Below are 13,118 nucleotides of genomic sequence, written 5' to 3'. Positions count from 1 at the left end.
CCTGGTTGTCTATTTACAGTTTCTATTATCCTGTACTTGGTTGCCAACTTCCTTGACCTCTTCCTCCATTCTGTGTCCACGCTTTTCATGTAGAGATACTTGTGCACTTTAGCTGCCCATTTATTTTCATCCATGTTCCTGAGCCTTTCTTCAAAACTAATTTTGCTTTGTGCTTCTCTGACTTCAAAAGAGGCCCAACCCATGTCTCCATGCACTGCCTCATTTGTCGTATTACCGTGTGCTCCCAAAGCCAACCGGCCTACTGATCTTTGGTTAACTTCCAAACCCGCCAATATATCCGATTTTAAGCATATAATGGCATTTGCGAATGTTAGCGCTGGCACCATAACTCCTTTCCAGATTCCACGCACCACCTCATACTTGTTGTGGCCCCACAGTGCTCTGTGTTTCATTAATGCTGCATTCCGCTTCCCCTTTATTTTCAGATTATCTTGGTGGTTGATTGAGTAATTCTTTCCTTCGTTTATGTGTACGCCGAGGTACTTATATTGCTTCACTATGGGTATTACTTGCTGTTGAATTGACACCACGAAGTTACTCGTGTGCTCATTAAAGATCATAATCCCTGATTTCTCTGTGCTAAACTTAAGGCCTAGATTTGTCGCTGCGTTCCCACAGATATTCGCAAGTATCTGTAAATCTTTTTTATTGTCCGCTAGTAGCACAATGTCGTCTGCGTACATCAGTCCAGGGATCTTCTGTTGCACCATTTGTCCATTACGCATGTAGGATAAATCAAAACCTAATTCGCTGTTTTCCAGTCGTCTTTCTATGCCCTTGACGTAAAGCGTGAACAACAATGGTGACAGAGGGCATCCTTGCTTCAATCCTTGGTGAATTCCCACCATTTCATTTCCTTTTCAGCTTTCCCATGCCACTTGTACTTGGTTGTCTCGATATATCTCCCTCAGCAGCTCCACGAAATCGTCATCTATGCCTTCGTATTGAAGAATATCCCACAACAATTCCCTGTCTACGTTGTCATAAGCTCCTTTAATATCTAGAAATGCTATCCATAAAGGTCTTTTCTGAGCTACTGAAATCTCTATGCACTGAGTTAGTACAAACATATTGTCTTCTAAGCGTCTGCCTGGCCTGAACCCATTCTGTAGTTCCCCCAATACACCGTTTTCCTCCACCCACTTCGACAGTTCTAATTTTATGGCTTGCATTGCCATTCTATATATCACCGACGTTACTGTAACTGGCCTGTACGAGCTCGTCTTATCCTTATCTCCTTTGCCTTTGTAGATAAGATTCATCTTGCTTTCAAGCCATCCAACGGGAATATTCTTTGTTCTAATCACTTGCTCTATGGCATTAGTCAGCAGTGCCTTGCTTTTTGGACCGAGGTTTTTGATTAGCTGTATTGGGATTTCATCGGGTCCTGCTGCCGTGTTGTTAGGGACATTTTCTGCTGCCTTTTTCCAATAAAAGCTTTCTATGCTGAATTTTGATCTCTCAGGCCTCTCTGTTGTTGCTGGATCTGTTGTCTGAACTACGCTTTTTCTCGTACCGAAGTTATGCCTGATAACGTCTGTGATGTACCGCAGCGCATCATCGCCTTCATAGATGTTACCGTCTTCATCCCTTATAGCCGTTTGCGAGTTTCTAGTTGGAGCTCCGAGTGCTTTTATATGGTTCCAGAATCTTTTTGGGGCGCCTTTGTCTCTTTTGTGAATGTTATGCACCCAACGTTCACTTGCGCATTTAATTTTCTCTTGCACGAGCTCACTCGCAACCCTTTTCTTTTCTCGGTACGTATTCCATCTAAGGAGCACCTCTTCTTCTTGTAATCCCAACTTTTTGGCTTCTCGATGAACCCTAGATGCCTCTTTACGCTCTTCTATAGCTTGTTTAATTTCCTTGTTCCACCACTTACGTGGTTTCCTCTTTCCAATCCAACAATTGTATTGCCGTGTCCGCCTTATTTCATGCTGCATAACCTCCACCAGTTCCTTATATTCCCAGACTGCTGTAGGAAAAGCCTCAATTTTCTTCTCTATGTTGTTTGCGATCTCTGTTATTTGCTCGTCATTCATTTTTAAAAACTCTGAGGCTATTGGTTCATGTTCTGCGCTGGTATCTCTCCCAAACTTTAATGCTAAACGTCTATGATCGCTTCCCAGGCTATTTTTTCCATTTTCGTCTATTATCATTTGGTCCAGTTGTTCGTAGGCCATTTCTGAGACTAAGGCGTAGTCGATACATGACTGCCTGTTTCCGCATTGCCACGTTACCTGTCCATGACACTTATTCTCCCTGTTAACTACTATAAGGTTCTGTTCATCACACAAATCCAGCACTAGAGAGCCGTTGTAATCAGTATATCCGTCTAAATCGTCCATGTGCGCGTTCATATCTCCCACTAATATCACCTGGCCCGAGTTACTGAACTCATTAATATCGCTTCTAATGCAATCGACCAATTCCTTATTTTTTTCCCTGCTATGACTACCTGTCCACAGGTAAGCTACTCCCAGCCACGTCTTTTTACCTTGCCATGTACCACTAATCCATAAATGCTCTTTACATGTCTCGTTTACCCTTCGCCACTTCAGACCTCGCCTAATTAGTACGCCTACGCCTCCGCCTTTCCTTGACCCGGTCATTCTGTTGCACCCTTCCCATACAAAGTTGTCAATAACAGGCGGCTGCTCCAAATCTCGTAGATGCGTTTCGGTCAAGGCGTACACACTAATCGCTTCATCATTCAGTTGCGTTTGAATTTCCAGCCATTTTTCCTGCTTACGACCACCCTGCATGTTAATGTAGCAAATTTTACCTTCTCTATTCTTATCCTTTCTGCGTCTTTTCCTGACTCCTGGTCGCCTAGGCGCGCTGAGTTCGCAGCAAAGCAGCGCCACCTAGAGGAAGCAACTCTGGCCGTTGCGACGGGTGCTGTGCGTAATGGACGTACGGGGTTCGTCTTGTGATCGCGACGCATGCTGTATGTGCGAGTGAAAGCGTGGGACGGTGAGCCCACAATGGCGGCTCAAGCTTGTGCGCGCACGGGCGGAAAGCGGGGAGGAAGTGCGCCGTCTGCCCACCAGGGGGGGGGGGCGGCTTCCTACTTGTTCTACAGCTGCTGCTTATGGGGTGGCCGCCCATGCCCTATCATGAAAGCGATCTGCGATGCGGATCGACAGCCTAGCCATTGAGGCGCACCGCGAACCGATAGCTTCGTGTGTGCTATAGCACCCATAAGCTTGCACGTCACCCGCATTCACAAAGTGATACGTCACTGTAACTTTTTTGGGCTTATTTCTAAGTTACTTACATACAAGTGGTACTTGTCGAGCTCGCATTTCACTCTTCTGGGAAGTTTTCGAACATTGTATTAAATGGAATAACGGATAATTTCATAAGAATTTGGTAGGAATGCATAAAAATGTCACATTAAAATACTTTGCTTGGAGAAGAGCAAATATAGCCCTGCAAATAGTACAGCATGAAGACCCAAGAGCGTTGAAATAGCTACCTCAAGCTTAAAAGTGAATGTTTATGAATTTTGCTCTGAGATGCTCTGTTGTCACGGTTCTCCATTCCCTATTTATCCATCTTTATTATTCGATCTGCTTTACTTATCTTAAATATCTACCCACTCACCTGACAATATACGACTTTTTGTGACCGTGCTCTGGTGTCCTTGTCGTGTGTTAGCAATATTTTAGTGTTTGTTGGTGCTTCTCAACCTCGACATGTAATTCGTTCTGCGATGTCTGATTCCCATCCCCTGCAGTGTTTCGGACAAGTGCCATTTACGTGCATCAGGGGCCAAGTTCTGACGGTGAGACTTGTCAGTCAGCTTTTCATAAACCACGGCATTTCTATGAAGCCAGAATTGCTCAATAACAACAGCAAATATTTCTCTTTTCCTGCAGGAGCCGTTGTTGAAGGGATTTACTGAATTGCTTGCGGTAAGTTGCTGCTGTCTTACGTTGGTGGAAGCCATTTCGTGTATTTAAATGTTTAATATCACCCATTGCTAATTTCTCATAGATATAGTGTCCTGCGATTGCACGTTCTGCGAAACTGGATTCTTTTTTCTCAATGGGAATTGACGTACGCAATATTGCACGATTCCGCAGACTGCCCCTTTCTATCTCGCACCTTTGCACCTTTGCCTTCCTGAAGTCCAAGTTCAGGAGAGGCCTAATTTAGTGGGTAATAGTGGCAACAGTTGAAATTTACAAGTGGTAGAACTAGCACCGTGACGCTATTTTTCATAGGTATCACGCAGTTAAGTAAAGATTACTCGTTTTCCTTAGGTTGTTATTACAGCTTATATTTCGCATATTAAAATAAACATAAGGCTACTGAGTCTCCTGTGACTCACTGCGGATAACCATAGGAGGAAATGATAACAAAGTCTGTGCAGCAGGGCCACGATGGATTCGATAAAACACAAGGAGAACGTGTTTAAAGATAGAACCAAAATTTATTCGCAGCTGCGTTCAGTGTATACGCCAATGCGAACTTAAGCATGTTTGCTTACGTTGCAGTGATACGTGGCACACTTCGAGGATGAAGGCATCGAATGTATTGGCATCTTGAAATAAACGCGACCTGTGGGCCCAGCGTATAATCCACAGTTACCAACTGTGAGATAATGAGAGTAATTAAGGTGCTAAATTAGTAAAGTCTTATTATTATGAAATCAAATTTGCGTTTCTACAACAGTGAGGACCGACTCTTCCTGTGAGTCAGCATATCAGTATGCTTTGCACAATCAGTAGGAAGCGATTTAATAGGACTCGGAAATAAAAGAACTCAGACGCATGATGCATATGAGACGCACTATTATTCGAAATACTTTCACGCCACCTAGTATACTTCATGTTTACTTTGGGAAAGTTCGTTGAGAGCATACACTACTTAACTGCGTGACCACTGCTAGAAAGCTTGTCAACTGCTGATGCGAATACAGCTGCATCTGTTGGTCAAACGATGATAGTATTATTTAGACGTTCGATTTGGATTCTATACTTTCGACTGCCAAGCATTTCATATAGCATTATGCTGTGCTGAATCTACAGCTGAAGCAGATGCTTTTCATTTAAAAAAAATCCAAATAAAGGCTCCGTTTATGCACAACTAACGTTCAGAAGTGTTTCCATGGAGGCTAGTTTGCTTGTCCAGGATGTATAGTGATATTTTACTATAAAAAAGCCCAGAGAACGACAGCTGAAACAAGCGAATTTTGTTTTTATTAATTCGGCTTGTAATGCTACTACATTGTTGTTGAGTGCATTCTCAACTATATACTTACTATTCTGTATTTCCCTACCCCTAGTGTATCGTTTATTTCAGTTCTACCCTCCAGAACGATCAACTTCTTTCAGTTTTATTTCACTTCGAGCGAGGACCTGCGATATTTTAGTTTAGTACATGAGGCACTATTCCCTTCCGCAATAAGGTTGCTGATACCACGTCAAAGCTTTTTAAAAGCTTTCATGTTTTAAACATGTCATCTTGGTAAAAGATGACATGCGTTTTAGTGGTTTCCCCATGTGGAGCAAGTATTTCCACCGAGTGTTTATGCTAATTTCTTTAAAACACATGCGAGCACTGCAGATAGTCAAGAAGCAGTCATATTTTTCACGTGATGAACAAGTTATAACAGAACATTTCCTGGATTGAGGATCGATGCTTGGGGGCCGAGCTCAGAAGCCGCACTATCCATGGGCTCCGTAAGTTTTCCATGATTGTGAGCGAAAAGTCAAGACTCTAAACCGTACTTCGACGAAGAGAGACGTCGGAACATCACTGCCTTCGGAGAACAAGAAGTTTTTGGCAGGCGGGCTCCTCTCTGGCCCACAGTAGCAACGTTCGTTAGCCGCCACGCCAGCGGCCCAGCTAACCCTTACCTGGCACACGATGACACCGACCCGCTGCGCCGGCGGGTCTCTCACACCCTGGCCTGAGTGGAGACTGGGCCCCGCTCCGCCATGGGCCAACACCGGCAGAGGACATGGACGTCGTCGGAGTGGAGGGAGAGACAATCTCCCCTGAAGAATACGAGGATCCAGGATGGATGGCGGCACACGCCCGCCGAAAATCTAGGACTAAGGAACACTCGCGTTTCGGCGACAGCTTAAAGAACGCCGACGATACGCATCGGCTGGCAACGAGACGCGACAGCTGGCGCAAGCACGGAACGCCGGCTCCACGACAGCCGCTGCTGCCGGAGGAAGACTACAAGGTAGTCATTCGTCCCAGAGGAGGATTTGACACGATGCAGAGCTCTGCGATGATAAAAGACGGCGTTCTGCGTGCAGCAGGAATAACTATAAAAGACGCGGAAGAAGATATTTTTCGAGTGAACTCAAAGCAAAACACTTTCATCATGAGCACACCGAAGCTGGAAAACGCGAAGCGTTACAGTCAACTAAAAGAGATCCGGATTGGAATAGGCGTCTCTGGAGCAGCCGCGTATATCACGGCACCTGACTACACTTGCAAAGGTGTTATAAGGGGAATCCCGGACTACGATGCACCAGAAGACATAGAGGAAAGTCTTGTAAATCGAAGTAATCCGACAATTCTCCATGCGAGACGCATGGGCCGAACGGACTCTGTAGTGATAGTGTTCGAAGGCACTTACGTGCCGCAGTACGTGTACTATAGAGGCGCGAAATACCGCTGTGTGTTGTACCGAAAGAAACACGAGCTGTGCACTACATGCGGTCGCCTAGGACACCGAGCGGACGTCTGCCCGGCACCCAATACCAAGCACTGTAGAGGCTGCAGAATGCTGAATCCCACCGAGGACCACCAATGTGATCCGAGATGCTCTTTGTGTGGAAAGGGACACCTTACAGGGGACAAGCAGTGCCGCGAGTGGTTCAAAACACCGTATTTACTAAAAAAAGGTACTGGGAGCGTGTGCAGCACCAACAACAAGGGACCAAGCAACCGAGGGACGACTCCACGCCCACCAAATCGGACCACCAAGGGAACCGCTCAAGCCATGAAACCCTTCGTACAAGTCAAGACAACGCGACGCCGACGAGGGAAATTAGAAGGAGAAGCCGTTCCAGCTCCTTCCCAAGACTCCCCCCCCCCCCCGGAAGGGAAACACAGAGGACATCGCCAGTCACGGTCTCCATCAAGAACCCGGTCCCGGTCCCCATCGAGGACGAGGAGGCAGGCGTCACCACAAAAGGCGACCAGCAGCACCAGAGGAACGCCAGCAGACGAAGGTGTAAAGGTGAGCTGGGCAGATACGGTCTCCTCTGCTCCGAGGGACGGGAATAGATCCGCTCTAAAAAAAATCTCTGATATTAGGAAAGCGCTCGAGGGGGTCATTCGTGAAAACGCGGCACAGAGAGAGGAAATCCGGCGCCTCCGCATAGAAAATAAGGAACTTCGTCAAAACAAAGGGCAAAAGGCTAATCCCCCGACAACTTTGGGAGGCGAACCAGCAAAAATCACAACAGGTGCACCTCCAGCAAAGAGGAAAAATACTGAGGAATCTAGCACAGATGATATAACTGAGAGAATTGAAAAGATCGAGAGCATGATAACCAAACTGGCCAAATCCGTACAAAAACAGTATGTAGGCATACGAGTACCAATAGAAAATATGCAGCAGACTATCGAAGGAATCGATTCTCGGGTTACAATGCTTGAGAACATGAAAAAAAGTGGACGCACGACTGGAATAGGACCGATAAAAATCTACAAACCCTACGATAGGCCTGCGGGGACCAACGTCACTAGGGCCCCCGGGGAACTAGTTCCCAGTAAACATGGCCCCACGTAATCATTACAAAATTTGGCCGTGGAACTGCAGGGGGTACCGTCGGAAGCGGAGTAATCTACAGCAGTTAATAAATAACAAGGAGGCGCCAGACATCATTGCTCTGCAGGAAACGGGAGGACCAGCCAAACTGTCCGGATATAAAACGTATGGTACTTCGAGCAAGAAAACGCCCGTCTCAACCCTAGTGAACAGACATTTAGCGGTATTAACGCACGACACAGGGGTTTTAAACGTGGACCACGTCCCAATCGAGATAATCCCTAAACGACAACATCAGGGACGTTTATTCGTACTAAATGTTTATAGCAGCCCTAGAAGCAACAAGATGAGGTTTGGAGAGTTAATTACACAAACACTAAGTATTATGGCGTCTCTGTTGGCACGACGTTTATTCGGCCCGAGTACTCGGCAGCGAACCAGCAAAAGCACACACCCGATGATGATGATCACACATAACTGAAGATGAGGATCGCGCAACGTAGGATGATGATGATAATATACAGATGAAGAAGACGTGCGTAATAAACGCCCACACTAATTTCCCCCCCACGTGGAAGCGGCCATCCTGGCCGCAAGTCAAGGCGACGAAGACCGCCGCGTGAACGGTTTCATGCGGGAGACATGAACGACCTCGGTGCTGCGACAACGGCGGTCTGTGGCGGCGACAACAGGAGTCACGCGATAATTGACGGGTGATGTCTGCTCCAGGACGATGTAGGGCCCGATGAAACGCGGCTGGAACTTGTCGCACAAACCAGGCGTGCGAAGGGGCGTCAATAGAAGTATTTCATCACCAGGTCGGAAGGACACAACGCGATGGAGGGTGTCATAAATGATCTTCCGGTCGTGTTGCCTGGCCGCCGTGTTGACGCGAGCACGCTGGCGACACTGGGCGAGTCGTGAAAGGAATTCTTCGCGAGACGATGCAGATGGATTGACAGGAGCATCGAAGAAAGAAACGTCTAGAAGGGAAGTAGGCGACCGTCCGTAAACTAAGTAAAATGGCGAGTAGCCGGTGGTACGCTGAACGGCCGTGTTGTAGGCGAAAGTGACGAAAGGTAGAATTTTGTCCCAATTCTTGTGATCAGGCTGAATATATACGGCGATCATGTCGGCAAGCGTGCGATGAAATCGCTCTGTCAAGCCGTTAGTCTGTGGATGGTAACTCGACGCTGTTTTGTGGGTGGTACCAGAGGCGCGCAGGACTTCGTTTAAAAGTTGCGAGAGAAAGACCTTTCCACGGTCGCTGAGCAGTACTCGAGGAGCACCATGGCGCAGAATTATAGCTTGAAGGACGAAGTCGGCAACCTCCGAAGCTGAGCCAGTGATCACTGATGTTGTCTCAGCGTAGCGCGTCAGGTGGTCGATGGCGGTCACTATCCACCGATTTCCAGCTGCAGTAACAGGAAGGGGCCCGTAAAGGTCGATACCAACAACCTCAAATGGTGCGTCAGGACACGGAATAGGCAGTAATTCGCCGGCAGGAGCAGAGGTTGGGAGTTTGCGACGCTGACACGGAGAACAGGAACCGACGTATCTCGCCACACTAGTAGAAAGGCCAGGCCAATAGTAACGGCTTCGAATGCGATCGTAGGTTTTGTGGAAACCGAGATGGCCAGCAGTCATGTCATCGTGGAATGCTCTGAGGACATGGGCTCGAAGAGAGCGTGGTAGAACGGGCACCCAGCGTTGACCGTCAAGGTGGTAAATGCGCCGATACAGCACGTGATTGTTCAGCTTGAATTGTGCGAGTTGGCGTCGAAGCCGCGCGTTAGGTGGGCGAGAAGCGCCAGAGAGGTGGTCTATCATACGCCGACAATATGGGTCAGCCCTTTGGCGAAATGCAAATGTTTGATCGTCGTCCGGAGAAAGGCGGTCTATGGTGGCTAGAGAGGAAACCGGCGCAGAAGTGACATCCGAAGAGCTGCTTTGCGACGCAGTTGCCGAGGTGTCAAGTGGGTGCGCAGGAAGCGGGCAACGAGAAAGAGCGTCAGCATCTTGGTGTTTTTTGCCTGACTTATGAATAATGTCAAAGTCATATTCTTGCAGGCGGAGAACCCAGCGACCCAGCCAATCGTCAGGCAGTGGTAATACTCGGAGACTTTAATGCTCCACACCAGTGCTGGGGGTACACAAACGACACCGCGAAAGGCAGGAATCTATGGCTGGAGGCGCAAAGGGCCCACCTTACCTTAGTAACGGACCCACAAACACCCACCAGAATAGGCAATAGCGTCAGCATCGACACTACGCCAGATATAACATTTATCAAAAACATGCCTGATGCCCATTGGACAAACACCCAGGAAAATCTTGGGAGTGACCATTACATTCTTGAGACAGTAATAAAGGCCGGCCCCCCGCAAAGGAAAGGAAAATCCTTCACCATAGTAGAGTGGGACCTTTTCCGACAAATACGGGCGGAGGAAACAAACGAAGATGGCGACACAATTGAGGATTTGGAGGTCTAGACACAGAAACTCCTCAATAGTGTAAAAAAAGCCACAAGGAATATAGCAGACGAGGCTGGGCTAGAACAAGCAGATGCAAAATTGCTACACTTATGGGAAGCACGGAAAAGCATAGCAAAACGATGGAAACAGAAACGGCTCAATAGAAATCTTAGGCGGAAAATGGTCGAACTAGACAGGGAAATCGAGAAACACACAAACAGATTGACGCGGCAAAACTGGGAAGCTACGTGTAACAGAATGCAGAGAGAAGTAAACTCGGCAAGAACATGGAATATCCTGCGGCACTTTATTGACCCTAAAAATGGCAAAAAAATTGCACAAGGGCACAACATCAATAAGCTAACCCACAAATATGCAGGTACAGAAACAGAATTACTGCAAGAAGTCCAGTTACTATACATGGGCGACATAGCTCAGACTCCCTTACCGCACTATAGTGAAGAGGAAAACCTTGAATCGGACATGCGTATTACGGAAGCAGAAGTTAGACAGGCGCAGCAGGATCTGCGCCCGAAATCCGCCCCGGGTCCGATGGTATCTGCAACAAAATGCTACGCAATCTCAATGATCCCTCTATAAACGCGATTACCCAATACTTGAACGACTGCTGGGAGAAGGGGGCTATACCTCAACTGTGGAAAACAGCTCATATAGTCATGATCCCTAAAGAAGGAAAAATGATAAAGTTAGAAAATCTAAGACCGATATCATTAATATCGTGTGCGGGAAAATTAATGGAACACATGATACTCAAGCGTCTAGTAATATACATGGATGACAATAACCTCTTCCCGCATACGATGATAGGTTTTCGATGTAAACTTTCCACACAAGATATCATGCTTCAAATCCAACACCAAATTATAGACACAGCCTCAAAAACAAGAGACAACAAAGCCATATTAGGCCTAGATCTTGCAAAAGCTTTTGACAACATTACGCATGAAGCTATTTTAGGAAACCTCCAGGGATTCGGAGTTGGGAAACGGGCCTACGAATACATGAGAGACTTCCTGTTAAACAGAAAGGCCCGAATTTTTTTATACATTCACACGAGATAGGACTAGGGAGCCGAGGTACACCACAGGGATCGGTTATCTCGCCACTACTCTTCAACGTGGCCATGATCGGCCTCCCGGAGAAGTTGAACACAGTGGAAGGGCTACATCATAGCTTATACGCTGATGATATCACGCTGTGGGTCACAGGGGGCAGCGACGGTTACATCGAGGCTACCCTCCAAGAAGCAATACGCAGAGTAGAGGACTATGTTGACAGTAGGGGCCCTAAGTGCTCACCACAGAAGTCGCAACTCTTGATTTACCACCCACAAAGAAACAGCCGTAATGACAACAGCACATCCCAAATACGACTAAGCGCGGGGGGCCAACAAATACCAGCAGTTGACAGTATTCGGGTACTAGGCATGCGGATACAAGCAAACAGGCGAAATAATGAAACGATAAAGGCTTTAGAGAGAGGGACGCAACCAACAATGCGCCTGATCGCAAGAATTGCAAACCGACACAGCGGGATAAAGGAAGCCAACCTAATTAAGTTAGTAAAGGCTTTTTCTATTAGCCGAATAGTATATGCGACTCCTTATCTGAACCTCCTCATGGCAGAAAAAGCAAAAATTGAAGCCTTGATAAGGAAAGTATATAAACAAGCGCTTGGAATACCAGTCAGTACACCTACGGAAAGACTACTTGCCTTAGGTGTACACAATACCCTAGAAGAATTAATAGAAGCGCACAAAACGGCCCAATACGAGAGACTAGCTCAGACTGCTACACGCAGGACGATACTTGATTGCCTCCATATAGGCTATGCAACACAACAGGGAATCAAGATGGATATACCGCGAGAAATACGCGGAAGGATAAAGGTTCTACGGATTCCCAGAAACATGCACCCGGAGAACGACGAGGGAAGGCGTGTGGACAGGGCAAAGGCCCTCAGAAATAAATACGAAAACATCAAGGACGTGGTCAACGTAGAAGCCGCAAAATAACCAAATGAGCAAAAAATGACTATCGTAATCACTGATAAAGAAGGCAAGATAACAGCAGGCGGCTCACTACGAACGCACAGCGTAGAAACGGCAGAGGAATCAGCCATCGCATTGGCGATAGCTTCCTCGTCAGCCAGACACATCATTAGTGACTCAAAAGCAGCGGTGAGAAATTTCTTAAGAGGGCGAGTATCGCCGGAGGCGATTAAGATATTAACCAATTTCAAAGACTACAGACACATACAAATTATTTGGACACCTGCGCATGCCTCCCTCCCTGGGAACGAGGCGGCTCATACATTGGCTCGAGAACTCACTAACCGAGCCAGAGAGCAGCCTCACCCAGAGATGAGAGAGGAGCGCATGGTTAGTTACGACGAAATCACCAAATAATATAGATGGGCCAGGGTTCGGTATCCCCCCGCCCACCCGACACTCACTAAGCCGCAGACGGTGGCCTGGCGCCTCCTTCAAACCAACACCTATCCGAATCCGGTGGCCTACAGCCAGTATTATCCAGATAAATATGAGGACAAATGTCGGTTATGTGAAGGACGGGCGGATCTGAGACACATCCTGTGGGCTTGCCCTCAGGTGACTCGACAGGGCCGCAAAATAGTTAATGAGGAGCAGTGGGAGGCCGTACTACTCAGTTCTGACCCGGAAGTACAACTCTGGGACGTCCAGCTGGCTGAAGACGCCGCCAGGGCCCAAGGGCTTCTGGCCGCCGTTTAGGCTAGAGTGCCTCGATGCCAGCGCCGCCGTTCAGGGTGGAGACAACCCCCCTGGGGCCGCCATATTGAACCACACGAGCTCAGACTCGGCTACGCTTGCGTTCATA

The 13,118-nt window shown here is 47.4% G+C and overlaps 1 protein-coding gene across 1 annotated transcript in view; it reads left to right on the top strand.

Moving 5' to 3' along the window:
• LOC119453926 (uncharacterized) overlaps positions 1–13,118 on the top strand; it is a 70,518-nt gene that overhangs the window by 45,604 nt on the left and 11,796 nt on the right. The window contains exons 6-7 of the mRNA XM_037715962.2: positions 3,764–3,811; positions 3,906–3,941. Coding sequence (XP_037571890.1) covers positions 3,764–3,811; positions 3,906–3,941 — 84 coding nt within the window. The remainder of the gene's footprint in view (positions 1–3,763; positions 3,812–3,905; positions 3,942–13,118) is intronic.

Source organism: Dermacentor silvarum, chromosome 5, assembly GCF_013339745.2.
Source record: "Dermacentor silvarum isolate Dsil-2018 chromosome 5, BIME_Dsil_1.4, whole genome shotgun sequence".
Classification (NCBI taxonomy): Eukaryota; Metazoa; Arthropoda; class Arachnida; order Ixodida; family Ixodidae; genus Dermacentor; species Dermacentor silvarum.
Note: the sequence above shows the minus strand (reverse complement) of the source record. Positions and strands in the feature narration are given on the sequence as shown.